The sequence below is a fragment of the Rhopalosiphum maidis genome, chromosome 2, assembly GCF_003676215.2.
Source record: "Rhopalosiphum maidis isolate BTI-1 chromosome 2, ASM367621v3, whole genome shotgun sequence".
In the NCBI taxonomy this organism is placed as follows: Eukaryota; Metazoa; Arthropoda; class Insecta; order Hemiptera; family Aphididae; genus Rhopalosiphum; species Rhopalosiphum maidis.
Window position 1 is genome coordinate 3,867,343 of NC_040878.1, and position 24,459 is coordinate 3,891,801.

At 29.5% G+C, this 24,459-nt stretch overlaps 2 protein-coding genes across 2 annotated transcripts in view; one reads left to right on the forward strand and one right to left on the reverse strand.

The window, feature by feature from the left end:
- Nucleotides 1-6,567, forward strand: part of LOC113551213 (probable chitinase 10) — a 31,808-nt gene extending 25,241 nt beyond the window's left edge. Inside the window, exons 4-16 of the mRNA XM_026953320.1 lie at nt 1,126-1,363; nt 2,324-2,503; nt 2,594-2,717; nt 2,796-3,105; nt 3,470-3,708; nt 3,768-3,958; nt 4,025-4,242; nt 4,331-4,626; nt 4,696-4,843; nt 4,915-5,100; nt 5,159-5,281; nt 5,371-5,572; nt 6,160-6,567. Coding sequence (XP_026809121.1) covers nt 1,126-1,363; nt 2,324-2,503; nt 2,594-2,717; nt 2,796-3,105; nt 3,470-3,708; nt 3,768-3,958; nt 4,025-4,242; nt 4,331-4,626; nt 4,696-4,843; nt 4,915-5,100; nt 5,159-5,281; nt 5,371-5,572; nt 6,160-6,377 — 2,673 coding nt within the window. The 3' untranslated portion in view covers nt 6,378-6,567. The remainder of the gene's footprint in view (nt 1-1,125; nt 1,364-2,323; nt 2,504-2,593; nt 2,718-2,795; nt 3,106-3,469; nt 3,709-3,767; nt 3,959-4,024; nt 4,243-4,330; nt 4,627-4,695; nt 4,844-4,914; nt 5,101-5,158; nt 5,282-5,370; nt 5,573-6,159) is intronic.
- Nucleotides 6,568-20,606: 14,039 nt separating this feature from the next.
- Nucleotides 20,607-24,170, reverse strand: LOC113555166. Its single transcript, XM_026959521.1, has 8 exons — nt 23,977-24,170; nt 23,484-23,612; nt 22,850-23,027; nt 21,747-21,848; nt 21,518-21,680; nt 21,140-21,271; nt 20,777-21,081; nt 20,607-20,714 (listed from the first exon to the last, which is right to left on the reverse strand). The coding sequence occupies exons 1-8, from the start codon at nt 24,168-24,170 to the stop codon at nt 20,607-20,609; spliced, it is 1,311 nt and encodes a 436-aa protein (XP_026815322.1).
- Between the last annotated feature and the right edge of the window lie 289 nt (nt 24,171-24,459).

Here is a 24,459-nt window from a genome sequence, read left to right on the forward strand (position 1 = left end):
TACATGCGACTATAAAACGTCTTCATTATGAATTAAAATTCGGTGTGGAATTTCAATTATTATTATTATTATTATTATTTAACTGTGAGCTTAAAAAATATTATTGACTTTCACGATTTACTTTCAACTGACGAAGAACTAATTAAAAAACAAAAATGTAAAAACAATAAATAAGTAATTAGTAGTTATTTATGTTTTTCTATGATCTAAAACAGTCGTCAACAACAGTAGACGTAATATTACAAGTAAATATTAAATTAGCGTATTCAAGGTGCTCTCAGGTCGTTGTTAATGAAGATTTTGATCATGACTCATTGGTACTATAATGTAATATATTTATATTATAAATGTACTTATTCTTGATATAACACAATTAAGGTGTACCAGCAGCTGTTATGCTCGTATAATGTAAGTGAACCAGTCATAAATACGAACAAAACGGGTTTAATTTTGTGGTTTTGTATTTGTATAGGTATTAAAGTACTATAATGTACTATGTACCTTTATATTACACCATGACGACGTATACGCGTGTGTACATTTTTTTCTATACGAATTATTCATTTTTACGCTATTATATCTAATCAAGTGGTTCATAATTCTCTCGGCACTTGTGTTACGTACTTATGAACTTTAAAGTTTCACTGTAAATTACAAGACACCCGTAGGTATTCATTAATGACTGACATTTGTACATTTATCTAGTACACATTCATAATTAATATAATACACGTGTGTGTTAATGTATAGTATTGCTATATTATAGGAATGCATTTAATAATATTATATACCTAAAAACGAAATAAAATATGCGCCTGGTGGTAAATGACTATACACTATAATAGGTACCCTATTTGCAAGACATTCTTTTTGTCCATGTGTTAAGTTAAATTATTAATTCCAACGACTTGTCACACAGATGCCGAAGTGTAAACAGTGTAAATGCCAAGGATATTTTTAAAGTGTTGTTAGAATGAAAAAAACTACGTAGGTACGATAATTAATATGTGGACACACCTGCTCTTTGTTCACGTATTATTTTATTGTTAGCTTTCTCTATTATTAGGGCGTCAAGGATTAGGGTGATAATTAGAAAATTCCTAACATAGAAGTCGTGTGTTTCAGATTGTTTGCTACTATACAAATTGGTCACAATATAGACCGAAAACAGGAAAATACTTACCCGAAGATATCGATCCGGAATTATGTACTCACGTCATATTTGCCTTCGGGTGGTTGAAAAAAGGACGTTTATCATCATTTGAATCGAATGACGAAAGCAAAGACGGAAAAGTTGGATTATACGACAGAATAAAGAACCTAAAAAAAGCCAATCCAAAGTTAAAAACTCTATTAGCTTTAGGTGAGTGTATTAAATAGTATTCTTAGTATTTAGTAATCAATATAAAGTATTTATTATTTAATATACATAAACACAGTAATTAAATAATACATTTAATTTTGTAAAATTTAAATTATGTAATTTTTTTTAGGTCTACTCGTATCAATATGACGCTTAGTCATAAAATGTTATGTATAAATAACTATTAATTATTCATTTAATTTTAAGACGGTATTATAATAATTTTTAATTAATGTATTTATATTTTAAACTGGTCAAAATACTATCTATTATTTTATTTTAATACCAATTAAGTATTGTTTATAAAAAAATTCAAGCTAAATAATTATGTACATTAATATTCAAATATTATTTTTGAATTTTTATTTAAACGATAAAAGTTATAAAGTAGCATTTCTATAAAAAATCAGCACTATAAGTGTTCCTTAGGTTCTCTTTTTCAACAAACCTGACAAAATAAAAGTAATGTGTTTACGTTTAATAATCAAATTTGAATTTAAAAAATATTTCGTTTGTTTTCAAGATGCTATTAATTTTTCATTATTGAAAATTGTTTTTTGTTTATAAGTTTATTGAAATGTTCGATAAAATAATAAAAATATACAAGTATATCATAATAAAATGACTCATCGTGTCGATTTAAACCATCCATGTTCATTTATAATTATTATTCGCTGATATTTTCCTTTGTCATTTATATAATGTAATAGTAAAAAATAGTTCTACAGTTAATCTGCCACAGTACAAAAAGAGTTTTCGTTATTAGATTTTTTTGTTACAACTACTATTATAATATTTTGACACGTCACTAGGCACAATGAGGTGAATCTTCAGATTCAACCATCATTCATCAGTTTATCAAGAAACAATTTTATAATAAATGATAATATGATATTTCATTTTATTGTATCGAAACGTGTAATTTTTAAGATGCCTATAGTGAGATTTTACATTTTTTAGGTGGTTGGTCATTTGGCACACAGAAGTTTAAGGACATGTCAGCTACTCGATATGCAAGGCAGACATTTATTTACAGTGCTATACCTTTCCTCCGTGCTCGTAGCTTTGACGGTTTAGATTTGGATTGGGAATACCCCAAAGGACAGGACGACAAAAAGAACTTTGTACATTTATTGAAAGGTATTTAATAAGATGACATGATAAATCATTTTATATTTTTAATAAGTATTTACAAAATATCTGATTGATACCGGTACTATTTGTTTTCAGAACTTAGAGAAGCATTTGAAGCCGAAGCACAAGAAGTGAAGAAACCTCGTTTGTTATTAACTGCTGCAGTCCCTGTTGGTCCTGATAACATCAAAGGTGGATATGACGTTCCGGCTGTTTCTTCGTAAGTATTTATTTTCAAAAAAATGTATGTAATTTCATGTATATTTTTTTTTAAAACGTATTCATTTCATTCGATTAGATATTTGGACTTCATAAACGTTATGGCCTACGACTTTCACGGAAAATGGGAAAGAGAAACTGGACATAATGCACCGTTATACTCCCCATCGTCTGATTCCGAGTGGCGTAAACAATTGAGCGTTGATAATGCCGCGAGTATATGGACCAAGATGGGTGCACCTAAGGATAAACTTATAATAGGTATGCCGACATATGGCAGAACATTCACTTTGTCCAATACAGCAAACTATAAAGTGAATTCACCGGCATCTGGTGGTGGCAAAGCTGGAGAGTATACAAAAGAAGCAGGATTTTTAGCTTACTACGAAGTAATTATAATTATTATGAGCTAATTTTACATGTAACAATTACAATTTACTTATTATGGTGGTATTTAAATATTTATTTATTTATTTTTTTTTTTTATCACTAACTGTAAATTATTATTTTATCATTTCAATTTGAGATTAATTATTGGGTTATATTTATACTATTTAATTTTAAATTAAATTCATTTACTTTAATAAAATACATTAAGCTTAAATTATTGTTTTTTAAAATTGTATAAAATAGGTTATCTTATCAATATTTCATTTTTTAGTAATTTATAATTAATACAATTGAATATGTGAATATATAATTTCGAATTTTAAATAACCAATTGTATATTTTTATTTTTTGTATTTGCTTTAGATTTGTGAAATACTTAAGAATGGTGCGACCTATATATGGGACGAAGAAATGAAAGTACCTTATGCAATTTCTGGAGATCAATGGATTGGATTTGATGACGAGCGATCCATCAGAAATAAAATGAAATGGATTAAAGACAATGGATACGGAGGAGCTATGGTATGGACTGTAGATATGGATGATTTTACCGGTACTTTCTGTGGTGGAGATGTTAAATACCCATTAATTGGTGCCATGAGGTTTGTATGAAAACCAATTATGTAAGTCGTTAACTAATATAAGTCATTTATTGTAATAGAGAAGAGCTTAGAGGAATAAAAAGAGGTAAAGAGGACATTGATTGGTCAAAAGTAGCTAACACTATTATAGCCGAAACCATTACGAAGCCAACACCAATCAAAATAAGTGTCAGTGAAGTATTATCTAAGGTCAAACCTTCCAAAATTCAAGCATCTACTGCTATACAGACCGACGTAGTTGACATGAACGGTAAGCATTTATACATTTTAAATAATACCTATCGATAGTTATACAATATTTTATTGTTAATTTTAGTGCGAGCACCTCAAGTTATATGTTATATGACTAGTTGGTCTATTAAGAGACCCGGTGCTGGTAAATTTACTCCAGATAACATCGATTCTTCTTTATGTACTCACGTAATATATGCTTTCGGGTCATTGAAAGACTTCAAACTAACATATGTTGACGAGAAAGATACTGATCAATACAAAGAAATGATTGCTCTTCGCGAGAAAAATGCTAATCTTAAAGTAAAATAATAACTAATGAAAAATAGAATAATTGATTTTATTTTAACGTCATATTCTTATGTACTATTAATAATTTTGTTAATTAAAGGTGCTCTTAGCTATTGGCGGTTGGGCATTTGGATCAACACCCTTTAAAGAACTGACTGGTAATGTATTCCGTATGAACCAGTTTGTGTATGAAGCCATTGAGTTCCTCAGAGAACATAAATTTAATGGTTTGGACGTTGACTGGGAATATCCTAGAGGACTAGATGATAAAGCAGCATATGTCAATTTACTGAAAGAACTACGATTAGCCTTCGAAGGAGAATCGAAGAGCTCTGGTCTTCCAAGACTATTATTGACGGCAGCCGTACCAGCCAGTTTTGAAGCAATTGCTGCTGGGTAAGTAATACGTTACTTGATCTCCAATAAACCACAATTAATGTTTTATTTTATTTTTTTTTTATTTAGATATGATGTTGTTGAAATTTCAAAGTATTTAGATTTTATTAATGTGATGACATATGATTTTCACGGACAGTGGGAACGTCAAGTTGGACACAATAGCCCTCTATATCCTTTAGAAAGTGCCACAAGCTACCAAAAGAAGCTTACTGTCGTAAGTAAAACTAAATAATTTTAAATACAATTTTTAATTCAATTATTTAACATTGAAATTTAATCTTATAGGACTATAGTGCCAGAGAATGGGTGAAACAAGGTGCCCCCAAAGAAAAACTTATGATTGGAATGCCGACTTACGGAAGGTCGTTTACATTAGTTGATCCGGCCAAGTTTGATATTGGAGCTCCTGCATCTGGTGGTGGTACAGCTGGAAAATACACTTCTGAAGCTGGTTTTATGGCATACTATGAAGTGCGTATAATTCATAAACGATTATAAGTTTGATCTAAACATATGAAAATTTTCTTAGGTGTGTGATTTCTTACACGTGGAAAATACTACACTTGTCTGGGACAATGAGCAACAAGTGCCATTTGCTTATAGAAAAGATCAGTGGATTGGTTTTGACGACGAGAGAAGTCTTAAAACCAAGGTATGGATAAGTGATAATGTGCCTAATTATGTTATGTAGTTATCTTAAATAGTTCCAAGTTGAACTAATCACACGATATTTGTTCGTAGATGAATTGGTTGAAGGAAGAAGGATTTGGTGGTGTTATGATATGGTCTGTAGATATGGACGATTATCGTGGTGTATGTGGTACTGGTAAATATCCATTAATTAATGCCATGAAACAAGAACTTGCAGGATATACTGTTAAATTGGAATACGATGGACCATATGAAGCTACTGGAAGAAATGCTGTTTATACAACCAAAGACCGTAATTATATTTCAAAACCCTATGAATATATTATAATATTTGTCAAATTATTATTGTTGTTTAATTATATAATTATTATGATGAATCATAAATTCATAGCGATAAAAAATATATTTTCATCTCAATATAAATTAAATTTTTGTTACAGCATTTTATTGATAATATTAATAACTAAAAACTTGAACATCATAATAATAATGTATAAATATATAATGTATAATACAATATAAATAGCATTATTAGGTACGTTTTACGCTAAAAATTAGCAAAAGAACTTTTAAGTAGAAATTATTCTGTTTTGAAATTGAAATAATCAAAAAATTATATTTTAAACGTATTTTATTTGATATTTTATACGATTTAATAGGTACTATCACATTTTAAGCGATAGTATATTTAAAAAAAAACATTGTACAAAATATAATCTAATTTACATAATTTTTTTTTTTTTGGAAGAATCACGCGGATAAACAGTTAATTTAATGGCTTCATTTAAAAATACTTATATTATGCATAATATAAAATGTGTAATTTATAGTGTGAACAGTTCTATAATGTTTATGTTTTTATCTCATTTATTTATTTAGCCACGTCCGTGACATGCGAAGAAGAAGATGGTCATATATCTTATCATCCAGATAAAGCTGACTGCACGATGTATTACATGTGCGAAGGCGAAAGAAAACATCACATGCCATGTCCATCGAATTTAGTGTTTAACCCGAAAGAAAATGTTTGTGATTGGCCAGAAAATGTTGAGGGTTGTATGCAACATACCCCAGCCCCGCCGACGTCTAGACGATAAGTGTGTCATCAAGTCCCAAATCATTATACTTATTATTATTATATATATATTTTTTTTTCTTGTAAATAATAATACAGAATAATTGTTATATTATTTTATTTATACCTACTTGACCCCAAATTTATTTTTTTTATATATTTTTCATTGCCAGTATTATTTTGGCTACGTTAGAATTGATAGACATTTCAATTTTAGTTAGTTTTTGTCTGTTCTTTTCTACAGATAATATTTCTATGATTTATTAATTAATTGTGAAATAATGTAAATTTAATAACTTATTATGAATAAATATATTATTAAAGTGTGTTAATTAATCAATAGTTATTTTTTTTTCATTATCTCATAAAACATTGAATTTAGAGGATCAAAATTAATATTAATTTTTTTTAAGAACAATTTAAATGACTTAAAGCAAATATTATATCTCTTGTTGCGTGACAGATAATGTATTTTATTGGTAAAAGTTTAGTAGGTAAATAATTATGTTTTGTTATTGTTTAATAATATTTATTAAAATAAGAATATGTCTAATCTCATCAGTTATTTTTAAACATTATTATTATTATTTTTTAATTTTGAACGATTTTGATGTTAAGTCATAAAACAAATATACTTATAGATTATAATATAATAATTACAAAACATTTATAAATAAATAATAACATTAATATATAAATTTTAATAATAAAAATAGTTGATATAACTTTGAAATAATGTATTCCATGAATAATATAGAGTTGATTAAAAATACTAGGTGTGCGCAAGAAAATGTACCATCTCATAATTAATGTTCATATTGTTCCATCAATTGTAAATTGTTCAAATTGTTGTTGATAGTAAAAAGTCGGTCTATATTGTTATATGGAATTTTATGTGATCAATACTATCATATTTTAAGAAAAGCTCACCAGTCATAGTTTTCGTCTAATTATCTGGTACTTAAGTTCAATTACTTATTGTAGGATTAATAGAAGTGATCTTTCAATTTATTAAATTTGTTGAATTGTACGCTTTAATCCTAATTATATTCAGAAAGTGACCTATAAGATTATGAATAGTCTAAAACAATAAACTAAAAATTACTAATTGTTTATTAATAATTAATAATAATAAATTATTATATACCTCACATCTGTGATCTTAGTGCGCCTAATACAAAATGGGTACTAAGTTGAGTACTCTCTGCAATATTTTTATGTTTTGCCATAGTTTCTTTAGTTTTAACTTTTAGCGGATTAAATAGATATACTCAATGCTCAGTAGTATGAACTATATTTTTCTAAAACGAATATAATTGACGTTAAAGTTATTTTGTATTATACAAAGACTTTTTACTTTGAAACTTTGGCGGAACACTTAATAAATTAGCCAAAATTGAATCGAACAACTATCCTGAATCTGTTGCTGTATTAAAAATACGTTTATGTAAATGATTATAATATTTGGATAGAGTGTCAACCGTCTAAGAAGCACTTGTCACTTTTATTACTTAATCAATTAATTTTATGTTATCAAAAATTGTATTAACTAAAAAGGTTTCAATATTTATTGGTTTTTTAGTACCCTGAAATATACCTTTAGAAAGCACAATGTTAGATATTTTATCACAGTTTATAACTGAAATAAGAATGGGCCACAGCTGACGTTTAAAACTTTTGAATAATGGTAGTTCATCTACGTGTACACATAATTTCAAAGTATTAGAAAAATCTATGTAATTTATATACTTAGTTATGGTGATAATACATTTTTTAACCCATAGACCATAGTGCATATAAGAACCATCAGCAGGTCCCAAAGGAACAATTTCATGTGTTTTGAGAGTTTTCATTAAAGTGCGAACATCTTTAGATACGTCTAAACCCTCGAATTTCATAGTTTTTAAGATATGGTTGGCACTATTATGTGATACCTTAAAATTGATAATTCATGAACGTATCTTATCTCTACGTGTAATGGTGTTAGAAATGCCATCATCAGCAAGATCATTATATAATTGAGTAGTATTATTTGACGATAAAGAATCATCATTATTGTTAAAAAAATCTGAACAATTATGAATTTCATTTTCATTTGCTAAGTTTTCTGTTACAGGAGGAATAAAAATATTATTTGATGGAAGTTCAAAATTATTTTCATGGACTAAATTTGAATTAAGATTATTTGAGACATTAGTATAAGTAGAATTAAACTGAAAATTATAGTTTAACTTAATTTTAGAGATCTTTCTTTTTTTTAAAGTGCTTTGTTGTTATTTTTCCTAGGCATTTTTTTCTGCGAGGAATCACCTAAATAAATAAAAAAAATACAGCCAATTTAATTTTTATCATATTATATTCTTCAAAATAGTAAATAGCTTTACAATTAATAACACAGGTTATACTAGTAATAAACTGATCAAATAAAAAATAAAATAAAAATAGATTTAAAATAAGATCCTTTTTGCTCCGTTCTTATTAGATTTTCTGTTCTAAAAACAAATAATCATAAAAATAAAATAAAAATAATATCATTCTTAGTTAAGATTGTTTATATAATTATTTATTATTAAATAAGTCGTTAATTGTTAATACTACTAAATATTTGATAATAAATGTTATTTAATAAGTAAAAATAATATATTTCCTCGTTTATGTATAAGGGGCCCGCATAATGCATTCCGTCCAGGGACCACCACCTACCTAAATCCGCCGCTGGTACTACATACGCATGGGCATTTCAACATTCGTGTAATTCGTCATTCCATATCCGTTGGTACATCGTGCTTTCCTACTGACATTTTTATAGATTTTGAACCAGCAATACATAGTGCTGTAGCGGAAGTCTTCCCTAATGCATAAATAAGAGGATGTAGATTTCATTTAGTACAAAGTTGGCGGAGTAAAATCCAAAGTTTAAGACATACTAAATTATACAATAATAACACAGGCGATAGTCATTATTTGTAATATTTTTTGGATTGATTACCATTTTTGGAGCCTGAAAACGTCATAGGCTGATTTACCGACGAATTTTTGGCAATACAGGCCGCTGAAATTGACCAGATTATGAAATTTACAGACTACATTTTTGAAAACTATATGTCTCCAGACGTTATTGCCCCCCCTCCCCGAATATTTGGGCACAGTTCACTGCTAACTGCAACCGTACTACTAACAGCTGTGAAAGTTTTCATTCAAAACTAAACATGTCGTTCTACACTAGCCATCCTAACATAATATATAACTAGTATATATACAAGTTCAATTTGAAACATACATAAAATGCAGAAGTAAAAATGTAAGAACATAGAAAATGTGTGAAATCATTAAATCATTAAATCGTTAAATCATTTGTTATCTTTCATAAGATAACAGATGACAAAACACGAGCTATAAGAAATACATAATTTTGATTTAGTTAAATCGTTGAGTTTTAAATTATCGCCAAAACAATCGTTCATTTCGTCAATGAAATTATTGTACCATATTATTAGGTAATAAGCGAATACTTTTATTTTTAAAATTATTATCATTATATATACCTACTAAATTCTTAAAACACAAAAAAATGTTATTAATATATGAATGCTTTTATTTTTTTTACGTACAAATATTAATATAAGTACGACAATTTATACTAGAAAATACGTTATATTATAATAAATACGTATATTGTGATGTTTATATATATATATATATATATAATGTATGTAATATATACATTATTGTTTGACCGCAATTCGTACGTACCTCTCATAAACCTGGGCCGCAACTCACCATCGTCGAATTATTTGAATTTAATTTATTTATAAATATTTGTGTTTGATTAGATTAAACGGTACATATTAAAAAAAATAGAAACAATAATATGATTATTTTTTTATGTCTAACCTAACCTAACCTAACCTAACCTATATATGAATCAAAAACACCTTTTTGAAATTTAACTTATTTAACTATATTGTATTATACTCTCTTTTGTTTCATAAACATTTAATTTAACACACCAGACAATATTCGATATATTTGTTAATACAATATTATATTACGTTTAATATTTAATAATGAACTAACAACTATAACGACTTGTTAGCAACAATAAGTAACAATATTGAACTCATGACATCTATTGTTCGAACACCGACCCTGTCGGCGCACTTCGACCGGACCAAAGGTCACCGCGGCCGGTGGCTTTTCCCTTCCGGGTGGTTACGCCGTGTCCTGATCGGATCGTCGACTTGTCGCGCAGCCGTTGTGCCGTTGTACCTCGTACCAGTTGTGTGGTTGCCACGGTGTTCTATACTCGCCGTACCCGTGTGCCCAGCGTACTGGCACACCAAAACCCACGTGTCGGGCCATGTCACGTTCGCACGTTACCGTGTCGTTCGCGCTCAGATATATTATTATTTATATGAATTTTTGTCATAATATATTACTTGTAATATAAATATATTTGAAAATCTGTGTATAACACGCACACGTCAGTATAGACAATTATAGTCGCGGAGAACTATCGTCCTTTCACATGTGGGTATTTGGCCGAAGCTTTACAACAAATGTGGAACAAAGCCGGAGGGGGGGAGTACTTAGTATCCAATCAGCATGTATATAAAATGTATAATATATAGCTGTGTGTTGTACATATTATGTTTATTGACTATAAATAATGATGTAACGTTCATTACATTACCCTCCTCCTTTTATTATTTATATTTAAATATTTAATAAAAAAAAAATTACAATATGAATCGTTTTTTATTTAACAATGATTTTTTTTTTTTATGAACATATTTTTAAGATTGATTTTTTATTAATTAATTGAAATTTTACTAGAATTTGAATATTTACACCACTGTGGTATTGTGATGATTGATATTGACATGATATGCTTGTACACAGACTGCACTTCAGCATATATGTCTATATGTATATTTATTAAAATTAACTTATTTTTTTTTTTGACTAAAAAGTGCGATCACACGCATGTTAAATATTTTTTTTATCAAGTGAGTGTCTTATACCTGTTGTCCGAAGTATCAGTATCTGATGATAATGTATGAATAATTTAATCCAAGTAATATTTTGCAGATGTCAACATCGCGTTTTGTTTTTTATGTTGATATTATTGTAAAATTTCAATCACTAACCTAATTTTTTTTATAGTTTATGAACACTCTTGCTCTTTATAATTAATTATTCGTATGTATCTCTCGCCCCCTTTTTTTTACATAAATATACATACATCTTATAATAAATCTAAAATTTATCTACATTAAATCTACTTCGTCCTCATATCCAATATTTATGTTTCGTCACTTGCGGGAATCCGTTTCATCGTTTGAATAAACTGTCCATATTATGTGTCAACAGTCCTGCAACCTGTGTTGAAACAATAGTAGGCTCGTTGTCGTTGTGTGTTGGAAACCGTCGTGTTCATCACCTATACTTATAAATTTTCTCGTTTTTTTTTGCCTACATTATTTTTTTGAAGAACAAAATAGGAAAATAAATAAATTTATTTTATTAATTTAGTTTTTAATTTATGAGTGCTAGTATAGCTCGGCCAGTTTTAAGCTTGGCAATAGGAGCATATGTTTCATTAAAATCAACTCCAGGGCTGATAACTAGATCCTCAATTACCATTTTTCATGTTTATATTTTTTAGTATTTTAGTTCGTGGCTTCACGTACGATATTTTTTTATAGATTCAATTCATAGATGTACATATAAAAATACTAAAATAATTTATATATCAGTTGTGGGGCCGTGGCGGTTGCTCACCTTGCCTATCCGGTATTTACGCCACCGAGCATAAATACATCATCTCTAGTTTCACTCAGAATCTTAATTATTATAGTATATACCAATATACGCATACTTAATAAACAAAACTAATCATAATCTTACTGTTAACAAGAATTATGTCTAGATCGATGACCAAAATGGCGAAATTTTATTACAAAAATACCCCAATGTAATACAACGACAATGAAAAAATAAAATAATAATTTATACATTAGTATTAAGTAATATAAATGATATCAATTTTATACTATCATAGATAACAAAATGTATTTTTTACTATATTTATATTTATTACTCATAATAATATATATTCTTTTTGATTTTAGATTCTGAACGTAATGTATTGATATTACAATGGTGTATGTTTTTTTAAATTTTTTTTTGTATCTTTCAACACGTTTTGGAGTAGAAATAATACTTTGATTTTAACTTCAGCCCCTCTTTGATAAGGAAAATTCAACTCGTTGGTACTTTGGGTGATCAAAAGTAAAAATGATTCAGTAGTTTTATGTTCAAAGTTATTTATTGTACTTACTTTATATAAGTAAACTTTTACGTATCACCGCAAGTTTGACGAAAAGTCTATTCAAATGGACGGAGTACGTAAATCTATAAAATGAGATCTGATGGAAGCAGTAATCAAAACAGACGAATGTGAAATTGTTTCTCAAACAAGCACATATGAAACACCAGAACAAAAAATAGATGATTCGCAAATGAAGAAGCATGCACAAGACGCTAACATAATTGGTAACGTGTTGCAGATACGAAAAATGTAATGACAATATCGTTAGTGATGATAACGATAAACCAACACACATGCAAAATAATATAGCAAGATTATTCAGAAATCTTAGGCGACGGTCGAAATCAAATGATAAAAGTATGAGCAACATAAACATCAAGTCTGAAACGAGTAATTATTGTTCAAAACAAATTTTATTTTTGAAAGGGTTTCGTGTATATCTATTTTGTAATCATATAAATTAAATTGCATATTTTATAGATGAAATGCAAAAGAACCAAGCTGATTTAGACCATGATGTTGCCATTATTGAAAATTCTACTGATATCGAGATAGTCGATGTCAAACCAACATTAATACTTAAACCTCAGACAGCAGAGTTACGTCATGGTTTGGATCTGAATGGCACAAATTTAAACGAAGAGATCTCAAATCCCGGTAAAAGTAAATATTTATTAAACCGTGTGGAACCTTTTAAATAGTTGCATATATGCATATAATAATCAAATGCAATGAAAAAATTGTACATTTTGTAGACGAAATGGCAACAAACGAATCAATTTTGGAACTGTAAGTTTTCAAGATTGAAAAGTGTAATGACAATATCGTTAGAGATGATAACGATAAACCAACATACATGCAAAATAATATAGCAAGATTATTCAGATATCTTAGACGACGGTCGAAATCAAATGATAAAAGTATGAGCAACATAAACATCAAGACTGAAACGAGTAATTATTGTTCAAAACAAATTTTATTTTTGAAAGGGTTTCGTGTATATCTATTTTATAATCATATAAATTAAATTGTATATTTTATAGATGAAATGCAAAAGAACCAAGCTGATTTAGACCAGAATGTTGCCGTTATTGAAAATTCTACTGATATCGAGATAGTCGATGTCAAACCAACATTAATACTTAAACCTCAGACAGCAGAGTTACGTCATGGTTTGGATCTGAATGGCACAAATTTAAACGAAGAGATCTCAAATCCCGGTAAAAGTAAATATTTATTAAACCGTGTGGAACCTTTTAAATAGTTGCATATATGCATATAATAATCAAATGCAATGAAAACATAGTACATTTTGTAGACGAAATGGCAACAAACGAATCAATTTTGGAACTGTAAGTTTTCAAGATTGAAAAGTGTAATGACAATATCGTTAGAGATGATAACGATAAACCAACATACATGCAAAATAATATAGCAAGATTATTCAGATATCTTAGACGACGGTCGAAATCAAATGATAAAAGTATGAGCAACATAAACATCAAGACTGAAACGAGTAATTATTGTTCAAAACAAATTTTATTTTTGAAAGGGTTTCGTGTATATCTATTTTATAATCATATAAATTAAATTGTATATTTTATAGATGAAATGCAAAAGAACCAAGCTGATTTAGACCAGAATGTTGCCGTTATTGAGAGTTCCACTGAGAAAGCCGATGTTGTAAGAATTAGTTGTAGAAACAAGTAGTATGCTTTTACTACTGATTTAAATATATAATTACAATTTAAAATAATAAGTCATAAAAATAAAACAAAAAAATAGAGTAAAATGTTATAAGTTAAACTAGTCATCAGTCTGCCCTTCGGTCTCCCCAGATTGTAGACTTTCATAAAATGCCCAATGGTTTAAATATAATACATAATTAAAATTTGAAATACTAAGTCATAAAAATAAAGAAAAAAATTAGTGTAAAATGTTGATACGAAAGTGGTAAAATAAGTAGGTACTTACAAATTTACATCTCGCAGATTCCGCAATGAGCTTTGCTTTTTTTGATCGTAACATTTTAAAATAATAGTTAATAGTTAAATAAATGTAATGTTAACTAATAATATTTATCGTCAATACTAAATTGATAAAACATTATAAATAAGCAATCACGTTCTGTTGTTTATCAAATAGAATAATTAACAATGACGACCAAAAATAATAGTCTATAACTGTCTGTGGTATTACCTAGCTACGGGTTACTCACGACAAAATAAATTTGGCAAAGACAATAAAAAATTGGATAATTTTATTTAAGCCATACTGTATGTTGTAACTTTCCGTGTCCCGCACTTGTAATGTGTGCACGCGTAATTTTCGCTCCGTTTACTATTGAATTTATCTACTCTAAAACAGTGAAGTTTAAGTTACATTTTAAACGTGTCGACTCCAAAAAATATTAATATTCGTATAATTATAACCATGCACTGCCCTCTGCAGGGACTTTCTCTTAAGAAAGACTGGGAGTGCGTATTCACGTATGTAGACGTTCTACCGACGGTTCCACAACGACCCACGGTCAGTCGAACCTTGGTACTTCGAATGATGACAACGCGTCCTGTTTTATCGTGCAGCTACGTTTTCGAATGCAGTTCGCTAAAAAATTATTACTATTTTATTGTTTTTATTAAACAAATTTTATTTGAAAAAAATCTTTATTAAATCGTCTCGTACCTCTTTGCATTTTGTTAATTCGTATCTATTCGATTTATCAACGGATATATAGGAACGATTCGTACCTATATAATATTTGTATGTGTTACACTGTTACATGTTATATTTTTATTTTATTTTCTGTAAGTACTTATCGACCTAAAAGTGGGTTTGATTTTCGGCTCTACCTTCATATTTTAACTATTTTTAGATAACTAACTACTTAGTACCTAATACCAATCTATGTATTGTGTTTACTCATACTCTCGACCCTTCCCTACTAATTATACAATAATTACTCTCATCAGAAATATAAAATATTTTCCCTAGGTTGCTTAAAATTTATATAAATCATTAGTACCTATAATATTTATATATTATATATATACGACTAAATAATAAATACGCAATAATAATATAAATAAATAAATGAGACTATTAACACAAATGAGCGCAGACATTTTTAACTGGCCGACATCGTGTCATCATCTAAATTCAATAATATATTTAGACGAAATGGATTGTTATTATTTTTTTGATAGGAATTTTCGTAAAGTACACCTAGAAACCGATGATTAATATAATTATTATTATACTTAATCATAATTTTAATAACATAATATGTATGCATACATGATTACGATTCAATGTTTTCGCGCACGGCGGAAAAAATCCCATGTTATTTTTGTTTTAATTCATAAATTAATAACGGTAGAGAGTAGAGACTAGAATTTTTGGTATTATCATTTTCAAAAATCAATTTAAAACTTACATTTGGAGATGTATGCGCTATTTAAAGATATTTAACTTTTTTGTATTTAAGTAAAACATTTTGAAAAATGTCTAAAAGGTTATACCATTTTTTTTAAATATTAAAATTACTTAGCATGATTTTCTTATACAGTCGTTTGAAATCCAAAAGTCTATCACACGCTGTAACATGATATATTGTATATTATGTATAGAAAAATTAGACTAAAATTCATTATAAGTGCAACGTAGATAATTAAATACATACATAGTCGAATTGATTATAGGCATACACGAAAAAGAATTATAAAGTGTGAAATACAAAAATACATTATTAATTCCCTTGAATGTGCTATATTATATTTACATTAAAATACATAAGACACAATCGAGATAATAATTTAATTTGAATAACCATTGAAAATACATTATTTATACTTTGTACGACACGATCAGGAGTCGCAGAAGTTTTGTTTGATATTTAAAATGATTGAAAAATAACCGATACCTGTTATATATAATGTATTCTTCAAGGTTAAAATAAATGTAATGTTCAATTGTTTTAATATATTTTCACTGCATTCGAATTTAAAAACTAAATAATATAATATATGAATAAAAATAATAGTGTTCGGAAAAATAAACGGATCCGCAAATTCCTAATGTCGACCGCAATTAGAATTGATGAACATACAGGTATTTGCTGGCTTGTAATAAACAACGCTGTGCTCGTCGTCAGGGTGATTTTGCCACGGCGGCTACCGACGATATTCTAAACAAGTTTATTTGTCAATCATTATCGCAAGACGTGTATACACAACTGCACATTTATTCATTAAAAAATGGCTTCTCAATTCACCTATATCAATGCGTTCTTGGACTACGCGTTCCGTGAGCTTCAAATCATCCAAGACCGTATCTCAGAAATCGAAAACATCATGATTGAAGTTGAAAAGTCCGGTAACGAGTCCGCTGATGAATCTGCCGACATATCTGCCGACGAGTCCGCCGACAAATCTGCTGACGATTCCGCCGACGATTCCGCCGAAAAGCCCGCTGATGAATCTTCCGACGAGTCCGCTGAATTAATGATTCGCGATATCGTCGAATATTTGTTGTCGTCGGTATGTGGACCGCCGGCTGGCGTGGACACACCGCCCGATGACGCGCTGCAGCAGGACGTCATCGATACCTCCTGCACACTAGGAACGCCTGCCGCAGTCGACGGAAACGGGCAATCAGACGACGGGAAAGTCGCGGAGGACCGGTGTGTGATCTCGGAGCCGGCCAAAGGACCGGAAGTCGGAAATAGTCTCGGCGAGATCGTGGGTTGCCTTCGCCTGGATGAGACGCCCGCGCAAAGCGCTCCGCACCGTTCGCGCCGTTTTGCCACGGCTTGGCGAAGCGTCAAGCGCTTTGTGTTGGGAGCGTGCTGCATTCGGCGTAGATAGCGTCCCGGAAAAATGGCCCCCTAGGCCGGAAACATCGGTCGCAAGATGATGACGACGACGAATTGTGATGTGGGGGGGGGGGGTACGAGAAAGTGCACGGACGGTGTTGGCGGTATGTCGCCCGAGCACATTCTCCGCGGTCACCTGCGGGCGCGAAGGGTTCGCGGGGGTCGCGCGCTCGCGGTCGCCGTGATGCGGTTGACCCTCTGGCGGTTGTACGGGCACCCGGACGTCCGGGACGCGCGGAACGACGGAAGACGGCGACTCGGTGGCTAGTGATGGTACCGACGTGGGCAACGATTCCGCCCCGACGGTACCGACGACGACGGCGGCGGTGATGATGACGACTCGTTACGGCGGCGGCGGCGGCGACTCAGGATTGGCGGGATGAGTTTATATGTAGAGGAGTTAGGAACTCGGACGTCAGCGACGCCGGACTCGCGGAAACTCGTGGTTTCAGGGTTCGGCGGCGCGTGTGACTCCGACGGTGGCGATCACCGGACGCGGCCGACGAGATCCTGTGGGAGGAAATATAAGGAGAGTATTGGGACTGCGGCGCGCGTCGTGGCGCAGTCCGCCGACTCTCTTTTTCGTCCTGCGGAGCGATCCCGTCGGCCGGGTCCCGCCGCCGGTTCCGTAGCGCCGACTTATATAAGCTCTTCCCGTGTTCCGGTCACCGCCGGCCGTCGCCAGAATCGTCATTCGTCTCCACTGTACGTCGTAGCGCACGACATCGCGCCACTAGCACCACAATCGCCGTTAACCGTCGCTTCCGCGCGGCCTGAGCAGCCGAGCCTCGTCCTCCGCAATGGTCGACGCATCGCGCGCCCGAACAAACGGTCCCACGATACTCGTCGTTTGCCCGCAGGACCGGTCGCGAGAATGTGCAAAGGTGACCAGTGGCCTTTATTTCACGATATTTTGCACCGAATACGCCATCTCGTACCCCCCCCCCCCCACCACATATCATCGATTTTTTTGTGTCGTTTTGTCGTCCGATGTGTTTTTTTTATTGTTTTGTTGTTGTGTTTTTGATTCGTGTATTTATATTTTTTTTTTCATTTTTTGTAATAAGCCACTTTTGGCAACTTTTTTCAACTACACTTTCTATTTTTCTACACATTATTAATTTTTTTTTTTTCTTAAAGCTACATAATAGCAATTTTTTTCTGATGCATATATTTTGTTTTTTTCATTTTTTATACTAATGTTTGTGCCACTTTGAGCCAACCGATTTTTTTTCATCTGTATAATTATTTTGAAATTTTAAATGTGTTTATCTGCGTTAGTCAGTAAGCCACATTTTTTCGATTTATTAAAAATGTTAATAAAATTTCTCAGTTGATATAAAAAATTATTTTTTTTCTTTTTTATATTGTCAAATATATAATAATTGAATAATTTTACCTAATTAACGAAATAATGACTAATAAAATCGTTAATATTTAATATGTATTTATGCTTAACAGAAGATTCGTTTGTACATATAGAGTTACATGAACATGTTCATGGTCGATGTATGGAACTGCATGCGATAAAAATACTATAAATACGTAATAAATAATATTTCAAAAATAGTTGATTCATCGTAAACATAAAACGCACGCAGTGAATTGTTAATACTACATCAACGGATACATCAAGGATAGGTATATAAACTAGGTACATATTTGTATAACTGTATATGGATTGTAAAGTGTTATGTGGAAAATTAATTTCATTAGTCAGATATTACATAATATGATTAATAAAACAAATTAAAAATTGTATTTTACTTTTACATAGCTATGTCGAAAAATATATATATATTTTGAAAGCATTTCGCAAGATGTTTGAATCCTCAAACCTTCCTGTATACAGCATCCGTGCCTGTAGTAATACCATATTTTCACAATTATGTTCAGTTATATTCTAATCTGAAAAATTTTGTATAAAAATTTCTGAACTTAAGAATCAATTTTTATCGAGATATAAATTTAGACAGTGTGACACATGTTATAATCCGTAGGTAATATACTTATACTATATAGGTGTTGGGTAAATACATCTATGCCAAGTGAAAAAAGTAATAATTTTGTGTAGCGTTCACAAATTATTATCGTACATACTGTGGAGTCTGTGGACGGGACGGTGACCTCGACATTTTGGTATTCTGCGTGTACCAGCTATGTGTGTGTTGTGTGTTTAAATTGAAATGCACTGCTACACGAACACCAATTGGTGTGTGCACATAATTATTTGGGTCACTACTCGAATTAAATTGTCATAACTAATAACTCATCAATACACCTACAAAAAATTTATCTTATTATTACATATATACACACCTATGTACCGGATGTACATGAATACAATATTGTGCGACACAAACGTCGTCGAGAAACGCTTTTATGGTATACAACACAACCCGTGGTTGAAGATATAAGTATGACAATTACATATACATACACCAATTAAACTATTAATTTGTTACAATAAATAGACGTTAAAATAATGAGGAAAATAGAAAATAACTGTATTTTTAACAAACATAATAATTATTAAAATATATAAACAATTGTTACAATATAAACACATTAAAGTAATAACGAAGAAAATACGAAAAAAAATGAATTTTTAACAAACAAACATAATAGTTAATAAAATATATACACAATTATTGTTACAACAATATAAATACATTAAAATAATACTGAAGAAAATACGAAAAACTGCATTTTTAACAAAAATAATAATAAATAAAATATATAAACAATTGTCACAGTATAAACACATTAAAATAATAACAAAGAAAATATGAAAAAAATTGAATTTTTAACAAACAAGCATAATAATAAATAAAATATATAAGAAATTGTTATAATATATGCACGTTAAAAAAATAACGTAGAAAAAATGAAAACTGAATTTTTAACAAGCAAAATAATAAATAAAATAAATAAACAATTGTTCCAATATAATATACACGTTCAAATAATAACGAAGAAAAAACGAAGAAATTGTAATTTTAACGAACAAGCATAATAGTTAAAAAAATATATAGACAATGTTTTCAACTCCAATTAAAGTTTCCGTAAAACGCCGTGATTGAGTTCAATTTACCATTAATAATATTTTGTTGAATTTCAACTTTTCCGAAATCTTGTGCCAAACGTAAACACTGAAATATTATAACATAAAGTTTAATGTTTGTACCTAAGACCGTGATCATGCGAATTTTACTTCTGATATATCGGAGTTTTTTGGTATGTGGAATGCGATATTTGGTGCAACAGTTTTGGCAAGTTTAAAAATATCGAAACCTCCCCCAAAATGACTTTGACACATCGACTTCAAACTATAAATTTTATTGATTGCATATCCGGGACCTCCCCACGGTGGAGACATAAACAATACATCTGCTTTTATGGTCCGATAAATCGAAAAAAAGTCGCCGACCATAAACTGGATTTTGTCCTCAACACCGCATATCTTAGCATTATGCCGTGCCAACTTGATCTTCTCCGGGTCGATGTCAATCGCTATAACTAAACACAAGTTATTAAAACATTTACTGAACATTATGTTACATAATAATAATAATACCTTTTTTACATGTTTTGGCTAATTGAATGACATTACCACCTGCTCCACAAAAGGGATCTACCACTATGTTATTTGTACAACGCTTTGCAATGTGGTAGCTTAAGATCTCGGGGCAAACCGAATAAAAGCTCTCTGTAAAATAAAATATGATTTAAAAATAAATTTAACACATTTCCTGTTCACTAATTAGTGGCTTGTGATTGCTAAAATATTAGCGACGAATAAAGTCAAGGAATATTTCAAAAAAGTATAAATACATATGTCTTTCCCACTTGTTTCTATAGATTTCAATACAAATATATTATTAAAAAAAAAAAATTACATGAAAATATCATATTATGTGCAGTCAACGTGTTACATATAATATAATTTAATTACCTTCATCCAGTATAATGCCTTGATCGAAGTTTGAAAACAGCGTGTATCTCATTTCCCAATATTTTTGAGGGATTGGTTTTTGTTGATAGTAATTCGGTTTTTTCGTATAGATTGATTGTTGTAAGTTAGTGTTGTTTTGAGTAATTGACTTTTGATAATGAATCTAAGAGAAAAATATAAAAAAAAAATTATAAAATTATTATTTTTAAATTTAAAATATATTTTATACATAATTGTTGTTGTAATAATGCTTTTCCGGGAATTTTTGATAAAGTATTGAATTTTGATATCTTTCTTTTTGATTATATGCATCAGGATTACCAGTTAAGTTCTAAAATATAACAAATAACGTTAAAAATTATTATTAAAAATCAAAATCAAAAAAAAAAAAAAAAATAATAATCAACTATTTATTTACAAACATTTTTTTTCCATAACTAATCTTAATAATATGTTATTATGTTATATTTTTTAAGTCTTTAAAGAATTGTATTCAAAATATAAACAACAAAGTATAATATTCGATTTATTAATTTTGTTACTTAACTTAAAAAGTTCTAAGTATTATAAATCTTAAAAAAATCATTGTATGATATGCATTAAGTTTCGGATATCATAATATTATTTAAAAAGTTGAAATTATTCTTAAATTTATCCACAAAATAGTTGTCGATTAATTGAATTATTAAATTTTACCCGAGAGTGCAACCGAGAAAAAGAAATGTTTAAAACTATTATTAAATTGAAAACTTATTTTATATACATTATATTTATTGTATTTTTCTGAGAATTTCTCAATTATTGTTAAAAAACGGTTTAAATTTAAAAATAAATTATATAGAAATAATAATATGGGTAAGATACATTATTGTATTGTGATTTAAGATAAAAATAAATCCCAAACATTAAATCAGTCTCATAAACTATTATAATTATTTTTAATTTAATACAGCGAATAATATTATAAATAAATATATATATTATAATATCCCTTGTAATCGGCCTCCCTGAGCAAGCTTTATACTGCACTTATAAATGTAGTATAACATAAACAATAACTGCATAACTTTAAATATTAAATTTGTTCTAAACTATTAATTTTCCATTCGAATACAAATTGCTAAAATGTAAAAAATTATTGAAATGTAACACCTAATCTTAAGACTAACAATATAACTATGTAAAAAGACTAAATGATTATAGTTATGTGCCTAACACTCGCCACTCATAATTTTTCTATAAGTATTTTATTCACAATTAACTCGAGACTTGTGATTTAATCTACAATTAAATATTAAATATTTTATTTAACGAGCAAATATGTATATTTACTTCTAGTGTTGTCGAAGTATAAGAGTTTGAACCATATCCAGTATTAAACTGTTTATTAACATTAAAACATTTTATTTTTAATGGATAAACTGTACGAGTATAAGCATCATCAAAAGTAGACAAAAAACCTAGATCCTCAAGAACCGAATTAATATTTTTTAAGTTATCGTCCAATCCCCTGTAACGGAAAAAAAAAAATTAATATATTGGTTTATTTAAAAAATTTATTGCACAAAATTTCAAATTGTAATTTTTATTTTTATTCTGTAATAGTGCAATATAAGTAATTAAATAGTATAGGTATTCAACAAATTTATTCAATTTTGATTTGTACCATGTAGCATACTTATTTATAACAATAATATAGTAAACAATATTCATATTATATATATATATGTATACTAATGTGACAATTTTCAACATAAATATTTTTTGTTGTACAGTAAATATTAAATAATTTAAAAAAATTAATTATTTTATTATAGTTTGATCATTTTAGCATATTTTTTATTTTGATATTAATGGATTAAAAAATCGAATATAATGAATTTTTAACAATATATAATCATTTAATTAGTTCAATGAAATAGTTTAGTTTACCTATATTTGAACAAAATAAATTAATATTACTTACGTAATATGATTAATTTGTTCATCATCGCGAATAGCTGTGGTACATAATTTGTGTTTATTCGAATAGAAGTTATCACTAGAGGTATTGTTTTCAACTAATGATTTATTTCTAATTGGACGTCTATTATGCCTATAAAAACGTATGTAAAATTTAAAAATCAATTTTATATTTCTAGGGAAATAGGGTAATTGAGGGACTCTCTTCCTAGGTCCAAACCTATTAACTTTAAATAAATCCCTATTAAAATAATTTCTATCTAGCTAAAATAATAATTAGTAAGAATTTAATATTTAAACCAACAGGAAAACAAAAATATCCAATATAAACATTTATTTTATTTTCAGAACTTGTATCTGAGCTGGAAAAAATTTTCTAATTTGACAGAAAAAGGTATTGGTGGAAAATGGAAAGTTCATTGTTGGCCGAAACAAACGACATTCATGTTGGATAAAATACAAAAAATTGTTTTTTAATTCTTGTTAATAATATTTACTTTTTATTGGCCACAAAGTAGGTGCACGCTAAAGTAATTTTTTTATCATAAAATCTGCATTGGTTAAGGCCGTATTTCACTTCTACCATTTTTCCAGACCGAGTAGTATAATTTGGTTTTTTCAATAAATTAGTGTTTTTGATGGACGTCCATTTCGGAGTGTCGTTCATCGCTTTCGGATAATTCCGATTCATCGTTAGTATGGATCCGCTTTACAAATAATCTGTGTGTATAGAAGACAAGATGTGTTCTTTTTTGCACAGACTCGTTTGCGATCTCAGTACTAGCGAAATGAAAATAAATATGAAATGAAAATAAACATGAAATGAAAATAAATATGAATTGAAAATAAATATGAATTGAAAATAAATATGAAATGACAATGAGAAACAAAAATATAAATTGCGTTAATAATGTTGTTTGTTTTTGTCGTCATGGGCGATATTATAATAATTAGAACTTGACAACCGTTCATTCAGCCAA